Below are 23,319 nucleotides of genomic sequence, written 5' to 3' on the forward strand. Positions count from 1 at the left end.
TTTACTCTCTCTCTCTCTCTCTCTCTCTCTCTCTCTCTCTCTCTCTCTCGTACATGCTGCTTGAATACAGAGAGTCCCACAAAAACTTGCAAGAAAAAATAGATAGCAATGTGTGATGAGATTCTATCACTAACTGTTATCTTACCTCATTCTTTACTCAGGGTTGGATAGAGGAAGATTCCCTGTTAGCTTGTCAACAGCTGGGCCTGAGCTTTGACCGGGATCACCCAGAGGCTCGCAGCAAAGTTCCTGCACCAGTAAATTATCGAATCCTGATGAGCTGGGTTTCCTGTGATGATGTGGACACGGACCTGACCAAATGCCGAGCAGTCAACCAGGATGCACATTCTTGTACACATGATGATGATGTCTACCTCAGATGTCAGCCCCCTACATGGGCAGGTATGAAATGGCTTGAGCAGTATGAATAAGAATAAGACACTGTGAAGTCTGCTTAAACTGAAATCTCCATGACCACTGGATTTTCTTCTGTTTAGGCGGGTTTTTGGTTGAGAGAGGTAGCTGGAATAGAAGTAAAATGTCTTGGATTTTATTTTCTTGTAATTTAGCTCTGTTTTTGGGTTATCTGTGTTCTGTTTTAGCAGCCTCCACTCTTTTTATGACTGTGTTTGAGCAGCTAACCAGAGAACTGAGAGGGGAAACTAGAGTAAACAGGCTGGTCGGCCAAAGGAGTAATTGTTAAATTGTGCAAGCCCTTGGTTGGAAGGGTCTATGACGGTAGCCAAACTAATTTACTTTTATGTGGGGATGATTGCATATGACAGTGACATCATTTACCCTCCCGCCAGAGCTGTAATCATGATGGATTTGGGGGTTCGAAGTGACATTGTGTACTAAGAATGGCATGTTACATAGATTTTCCTTCTTAAATAACCATACAGTGTTGCAAGGAATGCTAAACTATACAATTTTGTGCTCCCAGCTCTGCTCTACCATTGCATTAAAATAAAATAGAGTCCTTTGCTTCTCTCCAGGAATCACACTGGCTGCAGCAATGAGCACAGATCAAGAACAACCTCGTATTTCCCAGACGGTGATTCGCTTCGCTACTATAAAGAAGGCAGGCCTTCTGGACCCAGACACTGCCACGTTGACCCCTGCTCTTCGTATTGACTACAACTTCTACAAGATTTCCTGGCTCACTGTGGAAAATTCCATATCAGATGGGATATCTATTGCATACAGTCATCCATATTCCGAGAACGTAATGGAGTATTTGAAAGTGCTGGGTAGTGCAGGCAATGGGATTGTCACCAAATCACCAAGGCTTGAGGCAAGTGAACCTTAGCAGTGCAGTTTGTCAGCTTAGGATTTTTTGGCTTTTCTTAGAGCTTGTGTACCAGTGTCTGTTATATAGCAGTTAGGCGCTTCACTATAACAAAATAGAGACTCGAGTTTCATTCCCTAGTGGGATGAACATTTTTATTGATTATCCCTTTCTATTGGGATGTTACATCTCTCTCAGCCCAGGTTGGCCCTGACAGTAGTGTTGAGTTCTGACTGCAAAATTTTTAATTTGCAAATAAATGAGCGAATAAATGAATCACTTGCTGTATCGGAGTGCGGACGGGCAGAAGTTTACTGCTGACATATGCGGTCACTGTTCGTTTGTGAAGTCGTGAATGAACCAGCAAACTAAGCTGGTGACGATGATCTTGGTTTCGCTCGTTAGCTCATTCTTGTGTGTGTGTGTGTGTGTGTGTGTGTGTGTGTGTGTGTGTGTGTATGTGTGTGTGTATGAGTATGTGTGTGTGTATGAGTATGTGTGTGTGTGTGCGTGCGTGTGTGGGTGCGTGCTTGAGAGAGAAAGATTATTTTTTTTGGCATGAGCAATTATCAGACCACTTTTTATTTTTTTGCCCATTAATTGTAATGACATTTTTCTCTCCCTTCTTCCATCTTTGATCTCATCTGTAATGAAATCTGTTGACTCTCCTTTTGGTTTCAGTTATGGCATTCCAAAATTGACCACAGTGGAAAAGCCGGCTTCCTGTATGACCCATTCTTTACAGAGTATGATGCTTTGCTGATCCGGAATATGATCTATCCTGATCGGCGTGTCTTCATGCTGGATGGAAAATACCATGTGTCTGGGCAGTTGTATAGGGTTCGGCTGCCAGCAATAGATGACCATATCTTTCTGCTATGCCCTGCTGGCCAAGCCAATGTAACTAGAGACTACTTTGTGGAGGTTCAGGCATATCGCTCAGGCTATAGAATGGTCCTACAGGTATGGTTTGACTCTGTCTTTATAACTATCCACACTGATGTTAATTAAGTAGTGAGAGATTTTGGATGACTACATTATGGCAGGTCAGTTTGGAGTAGAATTACTATGAAAACAGTGAGTGGGTATTGGATTTTTATTGGTTAACGGAAAATTTGTGGTATGTCTCCTTTTATAAGCAGGCAAAAAATGTAGTCAAGGGTATTTTTGCAACGATGGAAACAGGTTGTCTCAGAGTATGGGATTTTGAGTGATTGCTACGTTTTTTTTTCTCAAAGTGTACTTTTTTAAATAGAAAGGGCAAACTCAGCTTTATTGCTTACCTCAATTATAATGTCACCCCTTTTATTACGAGTTCAATTCTTTTGAATTTTGTATAAAAATAGTGTTTGCTCTTTTTCTTCCCTAACCACACATTATTTTGATAAACGGTAATCACTATTTTGTGTATATATGCTTTTTTCATTTAACAGATCATGGATTACCTACCGGTGGAGAGTGTTGAGAAAGTAACTGTTTACGACACAGTATATCAGAATATTCTCGGACAAGGCGTAAAGAAATGGGAAATTGAGAAAGACCTTGTTGACTTTCCTGTTGTGTCTGGTGGTGATACGGTCACCATAAAGCTCTCAGTCAATGGTCAGCTGTCTGGAAGACTGGCTTTTGTGATAGTTGCAAGTGCGTATTATAAAAAAATTTATTTTTAGCTCATATTGATTTTGAAATTGACAGTATTTGTAAACTGGTTGAAAAGGAAATTTAGCATTGTGAAAACACATTTAAGTAAATGTACCATTTGTATGGTTTGTTGTTATGCGCCGTAAAACCCCATACTACATACATACATACATAAACTCTGCATATGTTTATCTTTATCAAAGTCTCAGATTTTTCTTTTTAATGGGCCTATGTATTGTGTGAATTACATGTTATCTTGTGTATCTACATATCACTAAGAAACAATGAAGTGAGACTATTCAAACATGCATTACTGTTGGTAGTTCATGTATCCTGTTCTATTCCTACAAGAAAAAGTTTAAAGAATCACATAGGGTAAACAAGTGGATCATCTTGTCAGACCCAGAATGGTCTCTTTTCTGGTATACCCATGTTTGCTTTCTTTTGCTAAAAATGACACTTGCGTACGATTTTTACACTTTCCCCTTCAAATGTACTGTGAGCAGCTTTTCAGTTTGACTTTTTTTCTCTTTTTTTGGAACAGCTGATGCTACTCCAAAGCCTGTGACACTCAAGACTCGTGTCTTCAACACAACATTTGATTTCAATGATCAAGGGATTGTTACAAAACACTACAACAATCCGTCGAACCTTCGACTAGAACTGTTCCATCGACACAAAGAAGAGGAAATTTCTTTAGAGGTTTGTAACTATATTTTTTAGCTCTGTCATTACAAGTAACAGGGGATCATCTCTCTTGTCTTATTGGCTCCTAATTTTGCTCTCTACAGTTGAGTTCTGAAGACGGAGAATAATTCAGGCTGCATGTTCTTGGTTTTAGTGTTCCACAGCATGGATGATATCAGTATTGATTTAGCTAAATGTTCATTTTTATCTGGGGTGCTTCTAATCTTAGGCACTTATATGACCTATTTTTGTTGCAAATGAAGTAAAACTCTAACTAAGACTAAACTAAAACAACAAAGGAGTGTTAGATAGGTTCAGTTATAGTTACCTTCCTTTAAAATTTGTGTTACCTGGTACATACTTTAAAAGAGTATTTTCTCGGATGTGGACAAAGACGGTCAAAATTTCCTTTGTGAGAAACGCAAACTGGTAAGGTTGCTCAAAACTAAAATTCATACGAAAATGAAATGTCAATAACATACTGTTACACTAACCGTTTGCACCGCAAGAAATACTAATGTACTCTCTAGGACTGCCACCAGTAGTTACTAGTACTAGTATGTAGGCAACCCAAATGATGTATCTCTCTCTCACCGGTGACTGTATTGTCACTGAGTGTCACTGCTAAGCAGAGATGAATCATTCATGTCTCCTACAAGCTCTGTGCCTACTGTCTGCTGTGTGCTACTATTTGTAGTTCTGGGAGTCACATGGGTACTAGTACTGTATTACACCATGATCTTTGGACTTGGCACAAGTGACTGTGTTCTACATACAACACATCAATTTTGGCGTCTGGCTGCAAGAATATCCTCCAGGGAACTTTATAGTTTTTCGGTGAAAAAAACTCCTTGCGTAAAAACACCCTTAATAGTGACGATGCAGGATGAATTGTGTGAGGGACCATGTCATGCAGAGGTCAGAGTTTACTCTTGTCAATTTTTGTGTGACGAGTGTACCCTGTACTGTCACCGGTCTTTTCTGCCAAGGCATGATCATACAAAAGTGATCGTTCTCAAGTGTCAAGAATAAGATCTCTGTCATCACTGATATTGCATGACATCCTTCATGATCCTGAGTTTACAGAGCTCTTGATCCCTAAGGCCTTGCGTTATACAGTCGAACCTGCCTTAATGGAAACCTGTGTAAAACGGAAACCTGTCTGAACGGAATCTCCCCGCTCCCCCCTTGATATATTCCTCTTTAATTACCTGTATAAAACAGAAACCTGTCCAACGCGGAAACGGAGAGAAAAATCTGCTCCCTTCCGAGGGTTTCACCTGTCTAAGACGGAAAATGCTTTGCCCGCTCAGCCCTGATTTGAAACAAAACTCGCAAGTTTGGTTCCGACGGCTCTAAACTTAACGCTATGGCCATGCTGCTGGCCGAGGAAGGGGAGTACGGGTGCAATTTGGGGGTAGATGTTACCCCATCATGTGAGCCCTGAGTGATGCAGATGGTCAGTGTAGTGTGGGTGTGAAATCTCACGACTGCCCGTGAGAGTGCTCGAGTCGCGAGCCATTTCGGAAACTTTCTTAGGTAGCCAGAAGCCAGAGGTGTGAAATTAGATTGACCAATGCCAGCCGAGAAAAGATTTCCTCGAATCGTTGTTACATGATGGCAGTGAGGGGTGGCACTGGTGGGTGGGGCTAAGGGTGGAAACACAGGAGATGTTCAAACGTTCCTGTTTTAATAGGTCAAACAGTGGTCGTATGAAAGTCAAGCACTGGTGGTAATTGGATCAGTAAGACTGACGCAGGTCATTATCAGTGAATCAGAGAGGATAGCAGCTGAGAGGAGTTTTGATCACTGCTGCCTCATGGGACCAAGCGATCCTTGATCCCACCGGCTGGGCCTTTGATCCCCCCAACCTCCATCTCCCCCTAAATTCCCCTGTCTAAGACGGAATTTTTTTCTGGCTCCCTTGCGATTCCGTCTTACACAGGTTCGACAGTACATTATAAACATGTGTCATCCTAGGCATATTGTTTCGACAAAATTACAAGCAAAATACTATTGAGAATTAATCTATGTCCTGACTCTGTATTCTCATGGTCAAAGTTGTCTCTATGAAAACTTTTCTTTCAAAAGGGTCAACAGGAGATGTTAAAACTTGCCTTTTTTTGTTGCAGGATGTGCTAGTGAGGCAGAGTCTTAGCCATGCGGTACATATGCCAAGTGTCACAAAGTTCCATGAAGATTACATTCCTACGTACGAAGATATGACCAGACCAGAGAGGGTGGCTAAGGTCAATTACACTATCTTCCGATCAAGTTTCATTGGCAATGTAAAGTGTATCCTGGCTGAGCACAACCATGTGGATTTTGCCAACAATGTGTGGCATTGGAATCTTCGCGAAGTCCTTGTGGAGGAGTGTTCAGAGGGTGGTCTGGAAATTGAAGTGCCGAGGGTAAATGATGAGTCGGAGCGAGAAACTCATGCAGTGCTAGTTGAGGACTCTAAGTTTTGGAAAAATGGAGACTTCCGTTTTACAATTGCGGGCTATTATGCTGTTGTTGGTATCAACAGAAATACATTCACCAAAAACTTGTGTTCTCTGGGTCTCATATCTATCACTGGCATGGAGAAAGACTTTACAATGATGAGTAACGCAATTACCAACAATGCTGGACGCTTCATGATGAATATGAACATTCTCGGCCATTCAGAGTACTCACCACAGGTCACAGGTGATATGGCCCTAAATAAGATCGTGGACAATAGCCCCAATGTGCTGAGTGAATTAAGCCACCATACTCCTAGCACATATGCAGTAGCAGTACGAGGTCTTCAGAAAATTGGGGGCTATCGCAATTTGTTTGACAACAAAGATCTTGAGTATGAGCTTGTAGCTGGTATTGAGACTCTGTATCTTGATACACATGTCAATTTCACATACAACTACTGGGGCTATAGCGATGAGACCACCATTCGAAAACGCATTTTTGACTTTGATGACTGGAACAACTATGTGATTGCTGATTATTTCCCGTACCTGACGCTCAAAGACGTCACCTCCGCCGCTGCTGTAGGTTCACCTGCTGAGATTATACTGGACCCAAGTAGTCTTGGAGGGCGGGTAGAAAAGTCTGTGACACTAATTGATATAGGCAAACCGTACATTGTTGAGTCAGATCTAACGGTTATGCCTGGCTACACCCTGACAATTCCCCCAGGTACGGAGCTTCAGTTTAGGCCTAATGTTGGCATCCTTGTATTGGGGCGTCTTGTTGCTAATGGACTTCCCTTTGGACGAATCAAGATGAGACCTTTTGATACAACCCTTGTTGATCCTTTTGCCTCACATCGGATAACTAGGCATGCTGGGGGTGGTGGGAGAACGTCAGAAATTGCCAATGTAAGGCTTCGAGGGGACGGCACCCTCTTCCACAATGCCGGCTTTTTGGAGCTCTACAACGCCTCCAGTCATAGCTGGAACATGATGTGTGACAGTCAGTTCAACGAGAAGACGGCAGAAGTTGTTTGTCGTGAGCTAGGGAAAGAGACTGTTAATGTGAAGGTCCGGTTTACTCATTTGTACGATTATTACATCTTTGGGAAGCCCATGTATTTCCGCAAAGAGTTCTGGTTCAATAAGTACCACTGTCGGGGAGATGAGACCTCTCTGAATCAGTGTACGACCAGATACAATTACAATTTGCTGCCATGCATTTTTGCTGCCAACTACACCTTTATCACTTGTGGGGACCGGAATTTGGAGCCTGAACTACAGTACTGGGGGAATATTCGCTTTGCCAAGAAATCATTTGAGGAACAGCCGTTAGAGGCAGACATAGGCAAAGATCAATCCATAATGAGCTATGTGGACATTGAAGGAGCAGGGATGCTCCATGGAGAGAAGGTTGGTGCCATTCAAACGACATACGTCACGCCTGAATTTAAATATATCAACATCACAAAATGTGCAGAGAATGGCTTCGACATAGTAGCCCCAAGGCAACCTCTAGTTCTGGAGCACCAAAATGTTACAGGAAACTTGGGTTATGGCATCAACGTGCTAGTTTTGAACGGCGAGTCTAGTATACGTCGATCCTCCTTCCTACCGAATGGCCCCAGCACCATCCCGTACAACGTCTATGGCCTTGTCGATATCTGTCGCATGGAGAAGGAGATCCAGCTAGAGACTCGCCTCATCCTTTTCTACAAGTATGGACCTAACAACAGAGACTGTGTTAAGATCATCAGGTAAGATTATTCTAACCTTTCCTCTGTGTAGAGCGTTTGCAATTAAAAAATTTTTGTTTGTTTGTTTGGTGTGTGTGATTTACAAAAGACATATTTTGCAAATGATGTGAAGAACCACATGCATCATGAACAAACTTGTTTATATGTTTAAAGATAAATGTTTGGTTAATACAATTTAAGTTCTCCTCAAGTACAGCTTCTTAAGACTGGCTATATTTTGGGCATTGTTTGAGAATATTTCTACTCTCTTTATCTGCTTCTCAACAATGTATTTAAATGAGTGGTTTTGGTTGTGCCATAAAACTCATGCGCTTTCTATGTATAAGCACTTATAACAACTGCACAGTAACTAAGATTGTCATTGGGCTTTTGGCAAATGCATCATTTACATTTACACAACATCCACCCTGTGCTTTGATGCTGAAGCCAGTGGCTTCATGTTAGAATTTTGAACTCATGTACATGACACCTCAACGTTTTCCTCACGTAAGCTGAAGTCTTAATGCTTTTTCAATGGCCAGTGGCTCAGAAAATGGAAACTGATGCTGTGAATGGCTGTTTTCGTGGTGTGAGATTATATTTTAATATAGTTTAAAAAAAAAAAATTTTTAAAGAAAAAAAGGGACCAATGTAATGGACCATAACTCAGTCATCTTTGTACCAATTTGACAAAACTTTGAAAAATAATAAAATTTAACCAAGCGGATTTCTGATTTATCAATTTGAAGAAAATCAACCTATGTGTTCAACAATTGTCAAATTTAACAAAAATTCAACCAAAATTCTAAACTGAGTGAAATGCAAAACTTTACGACTTCTTAGAAACCTATCGTAATGTGTATTGTGCACGAAAGAGAAAAAAATATTTAAAGCTGACATTGCCATAGATAGTGTGTCCAAAAAAGAAAAATGACCCTCTTAAAGTGCCATGCTTTTCTCTGACTTTTTTTTTTCTCCAAAAGACAGAATCTTCAGAAACAATCCACAAATGAACTGTTGAAACCCAGTGTTATAATACAGAAGGTCCAAAGAATCGACCCAGAAACATGTCACAGGGTTATTCAAAATTTCAGCCGTTCATTCAAGCTAGTCTGGAGAAAAATGATCGAAATCTAAAGCATATAATTTGAATAGCCACGGTCTTCCCTTTGTTTAGGAATGCCAGATTCAAATAAGTATTGCCCAAATATACATTATAGCTGATTTTTATGAAGTTGTTATGTTTTGCGCTTCCCGCAATGTTTGTAGGAATGGTAAAAACTTAATATTTCTCGTATACATGAGTTTATTTTCTTCATATCAACAAATTTGACGTCCCCTTGGGTAAATTTTATTTGTTCAAAGTTTTGTTGAAATGGGTAGAAAGATGACCTAGTTTGTACCCTTTAAACAGGTCCTTTTTTTTTTAGACTTCCTGTATTTTTTTGCAGCTAAGCCAATATTACTTTTCATAACCTTTTATTTTGAACAAAACTTTTTCAGTGTTCCTTCCTTTTTTTTCAACTTGTTGATGTGGATTAGTTCTTGAATATTATCATATTGTGTGGATCTGCGGATCTTTGGTGAATTAGTTCCTGTATGTATGAATTTTTTTTTTTTCCCTGAAACAAAAATGCTAATTTTTTTTCTTTTCACAAAAATATTTCAGCTCTCGCAAGACTATTGGTCTCCGTTTCCTTCAGCTCAACTTGTTCCAGGAGGACTTCTCAAGAAATGTCATTCAAATTTTTGATGGAATGGATATACGGTTGGAGAATCGTCTCGGCAACATCATGGCCAACAGTAGCCAAGATGAGATCCAGCAGATTTACCAGAGCACGGGCTCCACCATGTCTGTTCACGTCCATGCCTCTGTCAGTCACGGATCCTATGGCTTCATTGCTGAGGTGGTCAGGCTGCCCCCAACTGGGCTCACATACCCCAGTAAGTATTTTTGTGTCTGTCATTTCCAGAAAACTTCTTAATGTGCAGAGAATATAAAATGTTCTATTTTCTTTCTTATACCTTTTAGTTATTTCTGTCATTTTATTTTTGTCTAACATGAAAATACTGTAACTGAGTTACGGTGCTTCTCTCCAACTTGTGACTGGTGGGAGGGCACAACTGGTAAGTTCTCCTTTTTTTCTATGATTTTATTGCTTCTGTCTGTCTTTCTTTCTTTTCTCCAACTCGAACAGACTCTTCATGTAGATTGCTTTTCTTAAAGCAAGCTAATAACAAATGCCTTCTTGACCTCAAAACTGTCTTGGTTAGTAGTATGGTTCTTGTGTGTCATGGATGGTGGGTTGACATTTAGGTAAGAGGTGTTTTCTGCTCTGTCTATTTATTTTTAGTGTTTCTTGTTGTGCTCAAGGCCATCTGTGAGTGCTATCTGTGCTGATTCAGCATAATCTAAGCTTCACAACCTCTGTATGTCTATTTTAATTTTTATGTATGTGATGAGGATTTCGAAATGAAGTTGGCTGCAGTTTTGTTCACAGTATATGACAGCTCATTGTGGCTGCCTTCTAAACTTTTCCTTCTTTTTTCATCTGTGTTAACAGACAGCGAGGTGACTCACCTAGTGGAGCAGTCAGAGATCAGAGGCAATGAAGACGGAGCAATCCAGTACAAGAGCGTGGGGGAGACCAACCCGTCTCTGTACATTCAGCATTGTTGGATCTCTGCAAATGGCTACCCTGTCCTCAACCTGACCTCCCCTCCGTCCATTGACTTGTCCCTGCAGAGTGTCATCAGCTTTAGATTCTCACACAACCAGGTAATTTTGCATATGGACACACTATGTACTACAGTCGAACCTGCCCTGACGGCCACCTCTATAAGACGGCCACCTGTACAAACGGCCACTTTCCATTTCCCCCCTTGCGTTTTTCCTATATAATTTAACCGTGTAAAACAGGCACATGTCCAACGCGGCCGCGGCCACCATAATTGAACACACAACCCCTATCATACTAAGCAATAATACCTGTCTAAGACGGTCACCTTAGTGACTCCATTCCGTTTTGTCATAAATTGTGCATTGGCCCCTGGCGTTGTGGGCAAGCCGTCATAATTCAATCACCTGTCGTTGTTGTTGGGTAGTCCCTCCAACCGATCATGTTGCGTAGACCTCTCCCACTGTTGACCAATAGCTACCAATTTTCAGCTGCTGGTGAGGTAAGCGTGTGATCCCTCATAACCCATAAGCCCCGCCCAGAACTCATACACAAATCGTAAGTGAGATGAGTGGTCACTGTTTACCTAGTCTGAAACAAAGTAACAATGGACGTCAACATGAACTTGTTACAGAAGCGTCGCTCGTTCTCCGAGTGGTGACGACCCATGTGTTTGTTTTAACATGGCACTCAGTCTTCCTTGTCTTATACATTTCGTTTTAATGTCACCCTTGTGCAAAATCAGCTACAAAATAAAAATTACAAACGAAATACAAACCAACAACAACAACACCAACAAAGACAACATAATGGGCTACTTTCGATTGGGGCCTCAGATGGGAATGGTTTGTTTTCTTTATCTTGATCAGTCCTGCCTAAGACGGTCACCTGTCTTATGCGGCCACTTTTCTCCTTGACAATGGGTGGCCGTCTTACACAGGTTTGACTGTACTTACTATACACTACTAGGTAACTTTGCATATGGACACTCAACTCAGTACACTCGACTAGGTAATTCTGCGTTCTAATGCACCATTCACTGCAGACTACCAGGTGATGATGTGTATTGATTTAATAAAATACTGCAAAGAAACTTTACACACAGACACTCGACTTACGATTTTGCATGGAGATACTTTACACACTTTCAGGTAAAGCTACTTTTCAATGTACTACATACTACGAGGTAATGTTGCACTCTGACACACTGTCCAAACGGGTAATCCCACTCACTCTTTCTTTACACTTTACTCACAATACATTATTGAGTGATGTTGTGCACAGACACAATACACATTACAAGTGTATAAATGCACACCATGGGGGATAAAATACTTATATACCCCCCCCCCCCCCCATAAATCCTGACTTTTGAAATGAGAATAATGTTTTTGTATCGCAGTGTGTTAATCCTAGCACAAAATAGGTTGCTGGACTGGGGCCAACAGCAGTGATATTTTTGTATTTGATTCAGATGTAGTATTTTTTGGTGATAGATTCTAGTATTATAAAAAATAATTTACCATGTAGTGGCCATGAAGAGACATTCTGCAAAGAAAAATTAGCTTTCTTTCTTTTTTCTCTTAAAGTGGTTTTTTTTTTTCTTTTCTTCCTAAGGTGACCCACAACAAGGGAGGTATGTATTTGTTTGCCCACACATCGGCCATCAACTCTGCTTTGAGGGGCAACATGACTAACAATGTATTTGCTTTTGGGTCTCATGGAGAAGCGCTGAATGTGTCCGGCCACTACTTTGAGCGACTCATGCTCCATCAAAACTACTTCTATAACTACACTGCAGGTGAGAGACATGGAAATTGCCACTGTTGTCCATTGTTCTTTATAGAATTGCTAACCCCCCCATTGTTACCCTCAGTTCTTTTTGTCTGAATGACCCATTATTATTTTTGTGTGCTTGTTGTATATTTTAAGAAAGAAATAAATCTCCAATTTGTGAGCGGTTGGTGGATGCTTTTGTTGTGTTTGCTCCTTTTTTTCTATCAAACCTCCATCATCCCTATCTCTCTTCCTTTTTTTTTGGTATGTTACTCAATAGTAAATGTGTAATCTTCCACACTTAAATTACCTGTTTGTGACTTAACAAGTGCAGTAAGATTCTTACTAAAACTAAAGTTCTGATTTCCTCCTGTCATCTCATAGCATCTACAGATGTGAAAACAAAATATTAATGAGTGTGTTGTTTGCAGTTTTCAGTTCATGTTTTTTATTCTTTTCCTTTTTTTTTTACAGCACAGAGGTAGGATACGGCATGGCTGATCAATCAATGTTGACTCTTACTGGGATTTTTTATTGTACTTTTTAAATTGTGTTTTTGTAAGCTCGTCACTAATGTGTGTTTGTGACTTACTTGTCTCAAAATATTTACTTAAGCCTAAGACATTTTTTATGGCAGAGTTCTCAAAGACCAAACAGAATTTTACTCAAAAATGAAAAGCTTGCTGTTTGACTCTTTTCTCGCTTCAGAATAAAAAAAGGCCTCCTGAAACTGCCACTGAGTTTATTGGGTTTTGGGGGGGGGGGGTTTAAGCTTCATGTTTAGTCCAGTAAGTTATAGAAAGTGTGTGTGTGTGATGTGTTTTAATAATTTCAAGCATTTAGCAAACTTCCCTTAATCATTTGGTACAACGCATTTATTTTGTTGCAGGGGATTACAGGGATATCATCCATGTGAAAGATGTTGTGGTCAACTTCACTCATTGCTATATGCTGCGCAATCTGGGGCATTATATTGTTCACACTTATGACAGGTGAGAACATAACACACATGGTACATCATAAACGTTTATGACGGGTGAGAGATTGTAACACAAACGGTACATTATAAACATTCATGACTGGTGAGAGATTGTAACACAAACGGTACATTATAAACATTCATGACTGGTGAGAGATTGTAACACAAACGGTACATTATAAACATTCATGACTGGTGAGAGATTGTAACACAAACGGTACATTATAAACATTCATGACTGGTGAGAGATTGTAACACAAACGGTACATTATAAACATTCATGACTGGTGAGAGATTGTAACACAAACGGTACATTATAAACATTCATGACTGGTGAGAGATTGTAACACAAACGGTACATTATAAACATTCATGACTAGTGAGAGATTGTAACACAAACGGTACATTATAAACATTCATGACTGGTGAGAGATTGTAACACAAACGGTACATTATAAACATTCATGACTGATGAGAGATTGTAATACAAACGGTACATTATAAACATTCATGACTGGTGAAAGATTGTAACACAAACGGTACATTATAAACATTCATGACTGGTGAGAGATTGTAACACAAACGGTACATTTTAAACATTCATGACTGGTGAGAGATTGTAACACAAACGGTACATTATACACACTTATGATAGGGAGATCATAATGCAATTGGTACCTTGATACAGAACACATAACAGGCTTATAACAGGAGAGAACATAATGTAAATAATACATAACACTCTTATGACGGGAGAAAACATAACACAAATGATACATAACACAGAGAACATAACACAAAGGATACATAACACACTTATGGCAGGAGAAAACATAACACCAATGATACATGACACAGAGAACATAACACAAATGATACATAACACAGAGAACATAACACAAATGATACATAACACACTTATGACTGGAGAGAACATAACACAAATAATATGCATAACACACTTACGACAAATGAGAACATTATGCAAAAGATAGCATTGTCCACACTGTCAATAGATTAGAGATTCATTTGATTTAGTAAGTGTTTTACAGCACTCGCAGCTGCATAAGGTCATATGAGCACTAGTTGGTTGCATTCGCAATAGTTCACAGCACGGCTTGGCCTAGGTCAATGATGAGATTTAAAATGATAAAAATCTGAGGTTAAAATGAGAGATTGTAGCCCATAACATTATAATAATAACAGGTCCTAAATCATCTAAAATATGTAATAGGGGGAATAAAACGCCTACAATACGAGAAAAAAACCCAACAACCCCCCCCCCCCAAAAAAAAAAAAATTTTTTTTTTTAAATTTAAAAATAAACGTTGTGTACTTTGCTGTTATCACAAAGGAGAACACACTGCTATACGTTACATTATACAGGCGCCCTCGGTAAGAGTTTTAGCATTGGACAAGCAATAATAAAACTTGCTAGAAGAACTCCAAGCTTTATCAAACAGTGCCCTGGGTGCTGTCGTGGCCTAGAGGTTAAGGTGTTCGCCCCTCTTTCAATAGGTCCAGGGTTCGAATCTGAATTGCAATGGAAAATTTTCTTCTCTAAGATTGTCTCCTTTCACATCCTTTCCAGCTCTCTAACAATGTTCTGTGGTCTGCTTTCGTCTCCATCTTCTGCCCCCACCCCCTCACCTCCTTTGCTCCCTCCTCTGGGTTCCTGACTCTTTCTGCAGCCTTTCTATTGCTACTCCTTGGCTCCTTCTTACTGCTGTCTTTCAGCCACACCCGTGATCTTCAGGAAGGAAAAATCTGCACCTAGCTTTGTTGGATAAGGGCGAAAAATCTTGGCGGTCCTGTGTACAAGTTGCGCACGTTAAAAGACCCCTTGGTGGTCCAAAATGGATAAGAGTAGGCTGTGGCCACCACTCAGGGTTGGTGATTTTTTTGATTTTTTAAATAAAAATTTTAAAAATCGATTTAAAAAATTTTAATAAGATTTTTTACATTTCAATCGAATTTTTAAAATTTTTTTTAAAATGTCGACACAGTTTGGGATTTTTGGTGGCGAAAAGTATGTTCTTTTAGTGCAAAATGCATTGTCTTTATTTTAACTAATGATTAATTTTAGCAACTGCAATTTTAGAAAGCCTTAATCTGCTATATCAGTGAATTATGGCTACAGAAAAAAAGAAAAAAATGTCAGTCTAAAAGGAGGGGGGGGGGGGGGGGGGGTAATTATGCATAGAGATAAACTTGCATTTTATTACAGTGTGTGTGTGAGCGCGCGCTTGTGTTTGTCTAAAAAGAAAAAGAAAATGCTAATTTCAATGATGAAAAAAAAAGTAAATTGAAAACTGTACTATTTTACTACTTACAGTGACAGGGGGTAAAGCAGACTTTTAAGCAATTTTAGTCTACTAAACCTTATATCTGTTTTATAAAACCAAGGAAAGGAATTCTGAATGTTTAAAGATGTAAAAACAGAATACATTTTTTTAAAGTGATTTAAATCAGAGTTTTATTTTTAAAATCAAGTTGATTTAAATTTAAAAAATCAACTGATTTAAATCGACCTGATTTAAATCAACCCAACCCTGGTTTTCAATTATGAAAAAAAGTAAATTGAGTACTGTATTATTTTACAGTGACACTGTTTTATAAAACCAAGGAAAGGAATTCTGAATGTTTAAAGATGTAAAAACAGAATACTTTAAAAAAAAAGTGATTTAAATCACTGAGTTTTATTTTTGAAAATCAAGTTGATTTAAGTTTTTAAAAAATCAACGGATTTAAATCAACCCAACCCTGGTTTACTAAACCTTATATATCTGTTTAATAAAACCAAGGAAAGGAATTCTGAATGTTTAAATATGTAAAAACTGAATACATTTTTTTGAAAAGTGATTTCAATCACTGATTTTTATTTAAAAAATCAAGTTGATTAAAATAAAAAAAATCAACTGATTTAAATCAACCCGGCTCTGATTTCAATTATGGAAAAAAAAAAGTTAATTTAATACTGTATTATTTTACAGTGAAAAGGGGGAAAGCAGACTTTTAAGCATGATTATATTAGTCTACTAAACCTTATATCTGTTTTATGAAACCAAGGAAAGGAATTCTGAATGTTGAAATGTGTAAAAACTGAATAAAAATAAATTTTTAAAAGTGATTTAAATCACTGATTTTTATTTTAAAAATCAAGTTGATTTAAATTTAAAAAATCAACTGATTTAAATCAACCCAACCCTGCCACCACTCGGGCAAAATTCAAAATTTCCTACCCACTGAAAATGCTTAGTGTGTCCCATATGCTTATATGACCATATAATAATAATAATAAATAGCATTTATACTGCGCATTTCCATTTCCTAAAAGATACTCAATGTGCATTACAATGAAAAAGACATCACATCTTAAAAATTAATCGACACAAATGTGTACGTAAAACAGAGTATTATACATATAATATAAATGCATATGTGTAAAATTTTATACCAGAAAAACAGTCTCGCAGTGAGGTTGAAAATGTGTTCACTAAAAATATACAATGCAATATAAATTCACGAACAGTCAAAATACAGTTGAAACGTGAGTAACTAGAAACATTCATTAAAACATTAATTCTATACAGATAGAAAAACATTTCCGTTCTATCTCTCTCTCTCTCTCTCTCTCTCTCTCTCTCTCTCTGTCTCTCTCTCTCTCCCTCTCTCTCTCTCCCTCTCCCTCTATCTCTCTCTCTTTCTCTCTCCCTCTCGCTATCTCTCTCTTTTCTCTCTCTTTTCTCTCTCTATCTCTCTCTTTTTCTCTCTCTCATTCTCACTCGCTATTTCTTCAGTCTCACAGTCTGGCATACACATGCATATATATCACAGTACATCATTATGACAGGTATGCTTTTGTGAATAAAAAATGCTTCAGCTGATTTTTGAAAATGGAAATTGTTGGGGCAGATCTTATTTTATATGGGATTTCGTTCCATACCTGGGGACCAAAGAACAAAAAGGAACGCTCGCCATATGTTTTGGAGTTTTGTTTTGGAGTTTTAAGAATTAGATTGTCAGAGGCTGATCTAAGGGCTCTAGGTGGATTATATAATTCCAGGAATGTTTTAAGATAAAAAGGTGCACTATCATTTATACATTTAAAACAGAGAACGGCAGTTTTGTATTTAATCCTTTCTTTTATTGGCAGCCAGTGTAGTTCTTTCAGAATTGGTGTTACGTGGGCTGATTTCTTTTGTTTCATTATCAATTTTGCTGCTTGATTTTGGAGTACTTGTAACTTTGATAGTTTTTGGGATGTCAAACCGGACAAAATAACATTACAGTAATCTAACTTTGATAAAATGAGTGTTGTTACAAGTGTCTTGGCTGCTGCTTTAGTTAAATAATTTCTTACACTGCCAATTTTCTTAAGCTGAAAGTAAATACTTTTGCTGAGCTGGCTTATTTGGGAGGACATAGACATATCATAATCCAACTGAACCCCTAGATTTTTAAGATTTCTTTTTGAACGAATGGTATGGTTATTAATATCAATTTGTAGCTCTGGGAGATTTTTAATGGCTTTTGTATTTCCACTCAACATTATTTCCGTCTTGTCATCATTTAGTTTCAATTTATTGCTGGTCATCCATATTTTTAAATCTCTAGTACATTGTTCAGTAGAGTCGACTAAAAGTGGTATTTGATCGAAATCAATAGACTTATAAATTTGAGTGTCATCAGCATAAAGATGGTAATTCATGCCATGTTGTCTTAAAATATCAGCAATAGGTTGTGTATTCATTGTAAACAAGACAGGTCCAAGAACAGACCCCTGAGGAACACCACATCTAAGCAAAACATTATTAGAACACATGTTTCCAACCACAACTGCTTGTGTTCGATCCTTAAAATATGACTCAAACCATCGCAGGACAGTACCCTTTTTGCCAAAAGTAGTATTTAATCTCTCAAGTAAAATGTCATGATCAATGGTATCGAATGCAGCCGAAAGGTCCAAAAGAGTAAGAAGACATACGTTTTTTTCATCAATATATTTTAAAATATCAGTACAGACCCTAAGTAACGCTGTCTCGGTACTATGGTGTGCCTTATATGCTGACTGATAGACTTCGCTAAGATTATTTGCTTTAATATGATGAAACAGTCTATTAGATACAACTTTTTCCAGAATTTTGGAAAGGAAAGAAAGATTTGAAACTGGTCTAAAATTTTTAAAGTCCTTTTCATCAAGTCCAGATTTTTTCAAAAGGGGTCTAATATGTGCTGTCTTAAAGCAATTTGGTACTGTGCCTGTGAGGAGAGAATCATTTACAATTTGGGTGATATGTGGAAGAAGTTCATGAAAACATTTTTTTAAAGGCTGGTGGGCATAGGGTCTAAGGCGCAACTTTTTGATGGACTATCTAAAATGATCTTTTTGATTTCTTCTTCCGTTGCTGGAGTAAAATAATCGATGATTAGCCCTTTAAACTGATGGTAATTTGGGGCAATTGCGCACATTTTATCGAGCTCTTGTCTGATGGAGGTGATTTTTTTAGAAAAAAAGTCTGAAAAACTACTACAAAGATCTCTATCGGTGCCAGGGGGTAATATAGTTCTGTTTTGGTTGCCAAGCAGTTCACTAGAGACATCAAAAAGTTCCTTACAAGTTTTAACATTTTAAAATTTTGACAAAAAGAAAGTACGCTTGGCTTTGGTAATCATTTTACTAACAGAATTCTTCATAGTAATAAATATTCCCTTATGCACTTCAAGCCATTTGCAGTTGCGAGCGCCGTAAAACACTTACCAAAAAAACACCAAAAACCAGTGCCCTAGGGAAGGGTGCTTGCCCCCTGTTTACCTATGTTCACTCAACTGCAAAAGACAGGGATGCCATTTTTTAATTATTTGTTGCTTTCCTTGAAATTGGTTTTGAAAACAATTATTGTTCTCAACATTTTCTTTGTTTCTCCGCATATCAGTTGTGTCTGTAACCTGCCTTTTTATTTGTAAGCGCAACTTTGTAAATTTCCAGTTATTTTCACAAAATTCTTGTGGCATCCCTGAAATGAGTACTTTTTAGTTTTTTGTTAAGACGGAATATGAAAGTCATGGTGGTATGTGCCTAACAAGTGGATTTTTAATTAATTAATTTTAAAAAATCATTACTCCTTTCTGTTATTGCAATACAGGTATTGTCATTATCATATTTCCATACAAAAATCAAAAATATTTTTGTCCTTCACCAAACTGTGACAGAAGATTGACAGAAGATTGCTTTGAGAATTGCACAATCAGCTCAAACAGATTTTTTTTCTCTTGCTGCTCAAGTGAATTTTTTATTCTGCTAATGACATCATTTGAACACAACACCCCCCCCCCCCCCCCCCCCCAGTGATGACAGTACACAGTCCCAGCTTTTTGCCCGCAATGGTATCTACGACAACAATGCTACTGCCTTGAGGGAAAGCACCATTAAAGTCGGCTCTGGACGCCCCAAGTTTGAGAACAACTTTTTGGTTAACAATCTGAATGACTTTGAAATGGAGAGCTACCCTAAGGAGTTGTGAGTACTACCTCAAAGGTTTTTCTGCGTTAACGGTTAAGGCATGGTCTTTTTTTAGTTTTACAAGGGTGTTATTGTGAATAGAAGTGGTAAGGAATTCAAAAGTTTTTACGGCTCGGCTCATCTGCTCTTGTAAATGTCAATGTCTTTTATGTTTTTTGAGACTGACTGTCTAGGATTTTTGTTGTTCTTGAGTTTTTTTTGTTTTAGTAAGAGTTTTTCGGGGCTTGTTTGACAGTAAATTAGCCTTACTCAGCTCACACCACCAAATAACTCTCTCTCTGTCTCTTTCTCTCTCTCTCTCTCTCTCTCTCTCTCTCTCTCTCTCTCTCTCTCTCTCTTTCTCTCTCTCTCTCTCTCCCTCTCCCTCTCCCTCTCCCTCTCCCTCTCCCTCTCCCTCTTCGTCTCATCCACTTTCACACTGGTTTTGTGTATAGGCCACCACCAAGAATTTTAAGGGCTCTCCACCTATCTCTGTTCTGGGTGATCTTGTCTATCTCCAGCCAGCCCTGCATCTCCACCAGGGGCATCAACGTCTCCCAAGATTTATGACTTTTTTTTGTTCTTCTCTTGATGTTTCTGTAGCGACAGATTTGTTGTAAAGGATAACAGGTACTAGCTTACGCCCAGCCTAGACGACCAGGTGTTTTTGTTTCTAGAGGCACTGCTTGTGTTTTCATTAAGTCGCCAGTGTCAACACTCTAGCCCAACGTCAGCCCTGCTCTTAGTATCCTTTTTCTTTCACATTTATCATGCTCAGTGGGTGGTTGGTGGGTGCTCTTGTGTTGTTTGCCCCTTCTTTCCTATCAAACATATGTTGTCCTTATCTCTCCTTCTTCTTTTGTTTATATGTTACTACTCTCTAGTAACACCTCTAATCTTCAGCACTTTTGTGACCTAATCTTATTTCTAGTGCTGTAAGACTGTGACCAAAACTATTATACTCCTACTAATGTCTTTAGGAGCAATTATGCTTACGCTTTAGGTATTGCCTGAAGGTTATAAAATAGTAAGGAAAATTCTTTTCAAACCTAACTTTTGTTTTATAAACTGAACTCTTATTTCCTCAGGTCCCTTGGCCAAGATATCTCAGCAAAGAATAACTGGTGGGGTTCTGAGCGTCGCGCCTTTATCAGTGGTAAAACATATGACAACTTTGACAATAAAGATTTGGTGGAGATTGACTACTGGCCTCCAATTATTGACAGCAGGTCCATTATTGAAGGTAAATTGCTATTATTATGTTCTTGCTGCTGTATTGTGACTGTAATATCCTCATAAATACAAAAAAAAGCTTTTTTTGCAGAATATGCCAAACTGTTCTTCTGATATAGTTTGTTCTTCCTTTACTCTCAAACGTCTATAGTCTTTATCTCTCCTCCTTCCTTTCTTGGTGTGTTACTTATAAATAATACCTCTAATCTTCGACATTAATATGGCATAGTTGTGTTGCAAGTGCTATAAAATTCTTACTAAAACTGAAAAAAAAGGCAAGTGATGCACTGTTCATTCTAAATGTGCTCCCACTGGGTTGGGGAGTGTAATAGACCAATTGCACATCGGTGGGGGCTGCATTTCTTCTAATGTTTTTACGGCAGGCGTGACTGTGTGCAGGTATATTATGTGGGCAGTTTTGCTTTAGTGTATCATCTTTTTGAGTTACAGTCAAATCTGCTGTAATGACCACCTGTCCAAGACAATCATCTTTACAAAGGACCTTTTCCCACTACCCCTTGCGGTTTTTTTTCCCTATATGATGACACTGTTCATGAGGGCCACCTGTCTAAGATGACCACTTTACCCTTCAACAATATTGGTGGTCGTCTTGGACAGGTTTGACAGTATTTTTCTCTTTTCCTTCATTCTTACCTTTGGGCAAAGTACCTTACTTTGAAATAATTTATCTGGTGTGGTTTACTCCTTCTTTCCAATCAATCGTCCTTATCTCTCCTTTTTTTTCGTTCTATGTTATTCCCTTGAAACATCTCTTATCTTCAGCACTTGTATGACCCATTAATGCAAAAAGTGCGGTAATCTTATTAAGACTAAAAACTTATAAGTTTACTGTTCACCTTGTCCGTGTTATTGTGAAGAGTGTAGCGGCCCCTTCATCTTTGCTTGTACCACCCGACCTGCAAACTAACTGTGTGTGTACCTGCTGCACCTCACAGGTGACTGTCTGCCTGGCTGGGTGTTGGACAAGAACAGATGCTTCCGCTACATGGGGGGAGCTCTGCCGTTTGAAGAAGCCAAGTTGTTTTGCCAGGTGAGATGACGTACACTTCAGAGACAGAACCAATCACTATACGTGAGGTGTGCTGACCAAATGAGTTACTTCTCGGATCTTCGCCCTTAGATAATAGATATGTGAAATTGACAGAATTTGTACGATTTAAAAATACATTATATGTGTGGAGTTTGTACAATTTACAAGCAAGAAATAGAATAAAAGACTTGTTAAACTTTAAGAAAATGACATCCACTGATATCTACAAATTTACCCCAGTATTGATTTTCAGTCTATATTTTCATTCGTGGATTGCGAGAATAACTCATTTTGTCAGCATGCCTCACATATGGTTTCAGACATTGGCCAGTACCAGTTTTACCACAACAATTTCAGCAACAATCAAGGGAAGCTGCAGCAATATTTTCTTTCACCGTTTGGCTTTTTACCATTTGCAGGAGCACTATTTTTACCTTACAGCCTCTACCATTTTGGCAAAGGTAAATTAATGTGGGCCGAGTGTGTCAGACTAAATGGGTCTTTTCAAAATTATTGGTAAGATGGGAAATATTGGAAATGAGAAAAGTGATACCTGTGAAGAGTCATGGTCTGAATATATGAGTGGGTTGGATGAGGCACTACAAGGGTGCTTTGTCAGTAAAAGCGTGTGAAGGATAGGGGTAATAAGGATCATAGGTCATTATACATTTTTTATATTTATGGAAAGGTAGAATGGTACATTTATGGACCTGTCCAGATCAGTGCTTCTCCCTGTCTTGTTCTTGTTCTTGTTCTTGTTCTTGTTCTTGTTCTTGTTCTTGTCTTCTTCTTCTTCTTCTTCTTCTTCTTCTTCTTCTTCTTCTTTTTCTTCTTCTTTTTCTTCTTCCTCTCCTCCTCCTCCTCCTTGAAGTCCAGTGTCTGTCATATACTGGACCGTCCTGCTCAGTTCTTCTGTTGGCCCGAACTGCTTCTCCAGTTGTGCTAATGGGGTGGGCTTCATATGTTTCTGCCTTTGATAATGGACAGATCATAGATGGTGCCTTTTACTTGGAACTCAAGCCATGCATACACTCCAACATAATCATCATGCCACACCTCTCTCTTTCTTTCTCTTTTTCCCCTTTCTTTCTTCTTCTATTTTCTGTCTCTGGCGCTTGCTCTTCTCTTTCTCTCTTCTTTCTCATTCTTCTTTCACTTTTATTCCACTTCTCTCATTCTCTTATGTCTTTTCTTTCTCTTCCTCTGTCTGTCTGTCTGTTTGTCTGTCTGTCTGTCTGTCTGTCTGTCTGTCTGTCTGTCTGTCTGTCTGTCTGTCTGTCTGTCTGTCTGTCTGTCTC

The 23,319-nt window shown here is 38.6% G+C and overlaps 1 protein-coding gene across 1 annotated transcript in view; it reads left to right on the forward strand.

Moving 5' to 3' along the window:
- The window catches only part of LOC101851379 (protein bark beetle), a gene marked incomplete in the record, with an annotated part of 50,083 nt that overhangs the window by 21,393 nt on the left and 5,371 nt on the right, over positions 1 to 23,319 (forward strand). The window contains 13 exon segments of the mRNA XM_013089811.1: positions 162 to 402; positions 996 to 1,294; positions 1,970 to 2,251; positions 2,722 to 2,929; positions 3,474 to 3,631; positions 5,749 to 7,823; positions 9,472 to 9,746; positions 10,367 to 10,581; positions 12,098 to 12,281; positions 13,146 to 13,248; positions 19,585 to 19,755; positions 20,826 to 20,980; positions 21,927 to 22,021. Of these exon segments, the coding sequence (XP_012945265.1) occupies positions 162 to 402; positions 996 to 1,294; positions 1,970 to 2,251; positions 2,722 to 2,929; positions 3,474 to 3,631; positions 5,749 to 7,823; positions 9,472 to 9,746; positions 10,367 to 10,581; positions 12,098 to 12,281; positions 13,146 to 13,248; positions 19,585 to 19,755; positions 20,826 to 20,980; positions 21,927 to 22,021 (4,461 nt within the window).

Source organism: Aplysia californica, unplaced genomic scaffold (genome assembly GCF_000002075.1).
Source record: "Aplysia californica isolate F4 #8 unplaced genomic scaffold, AplCal3.0 scaffold01055, whole genome shotgun sequence".
NCBI lineage: Eukaryota > Metazoa > Mollusca > Gastropoda > Aplysiida > Aplysiidae > Aplysia > Aplysia californica.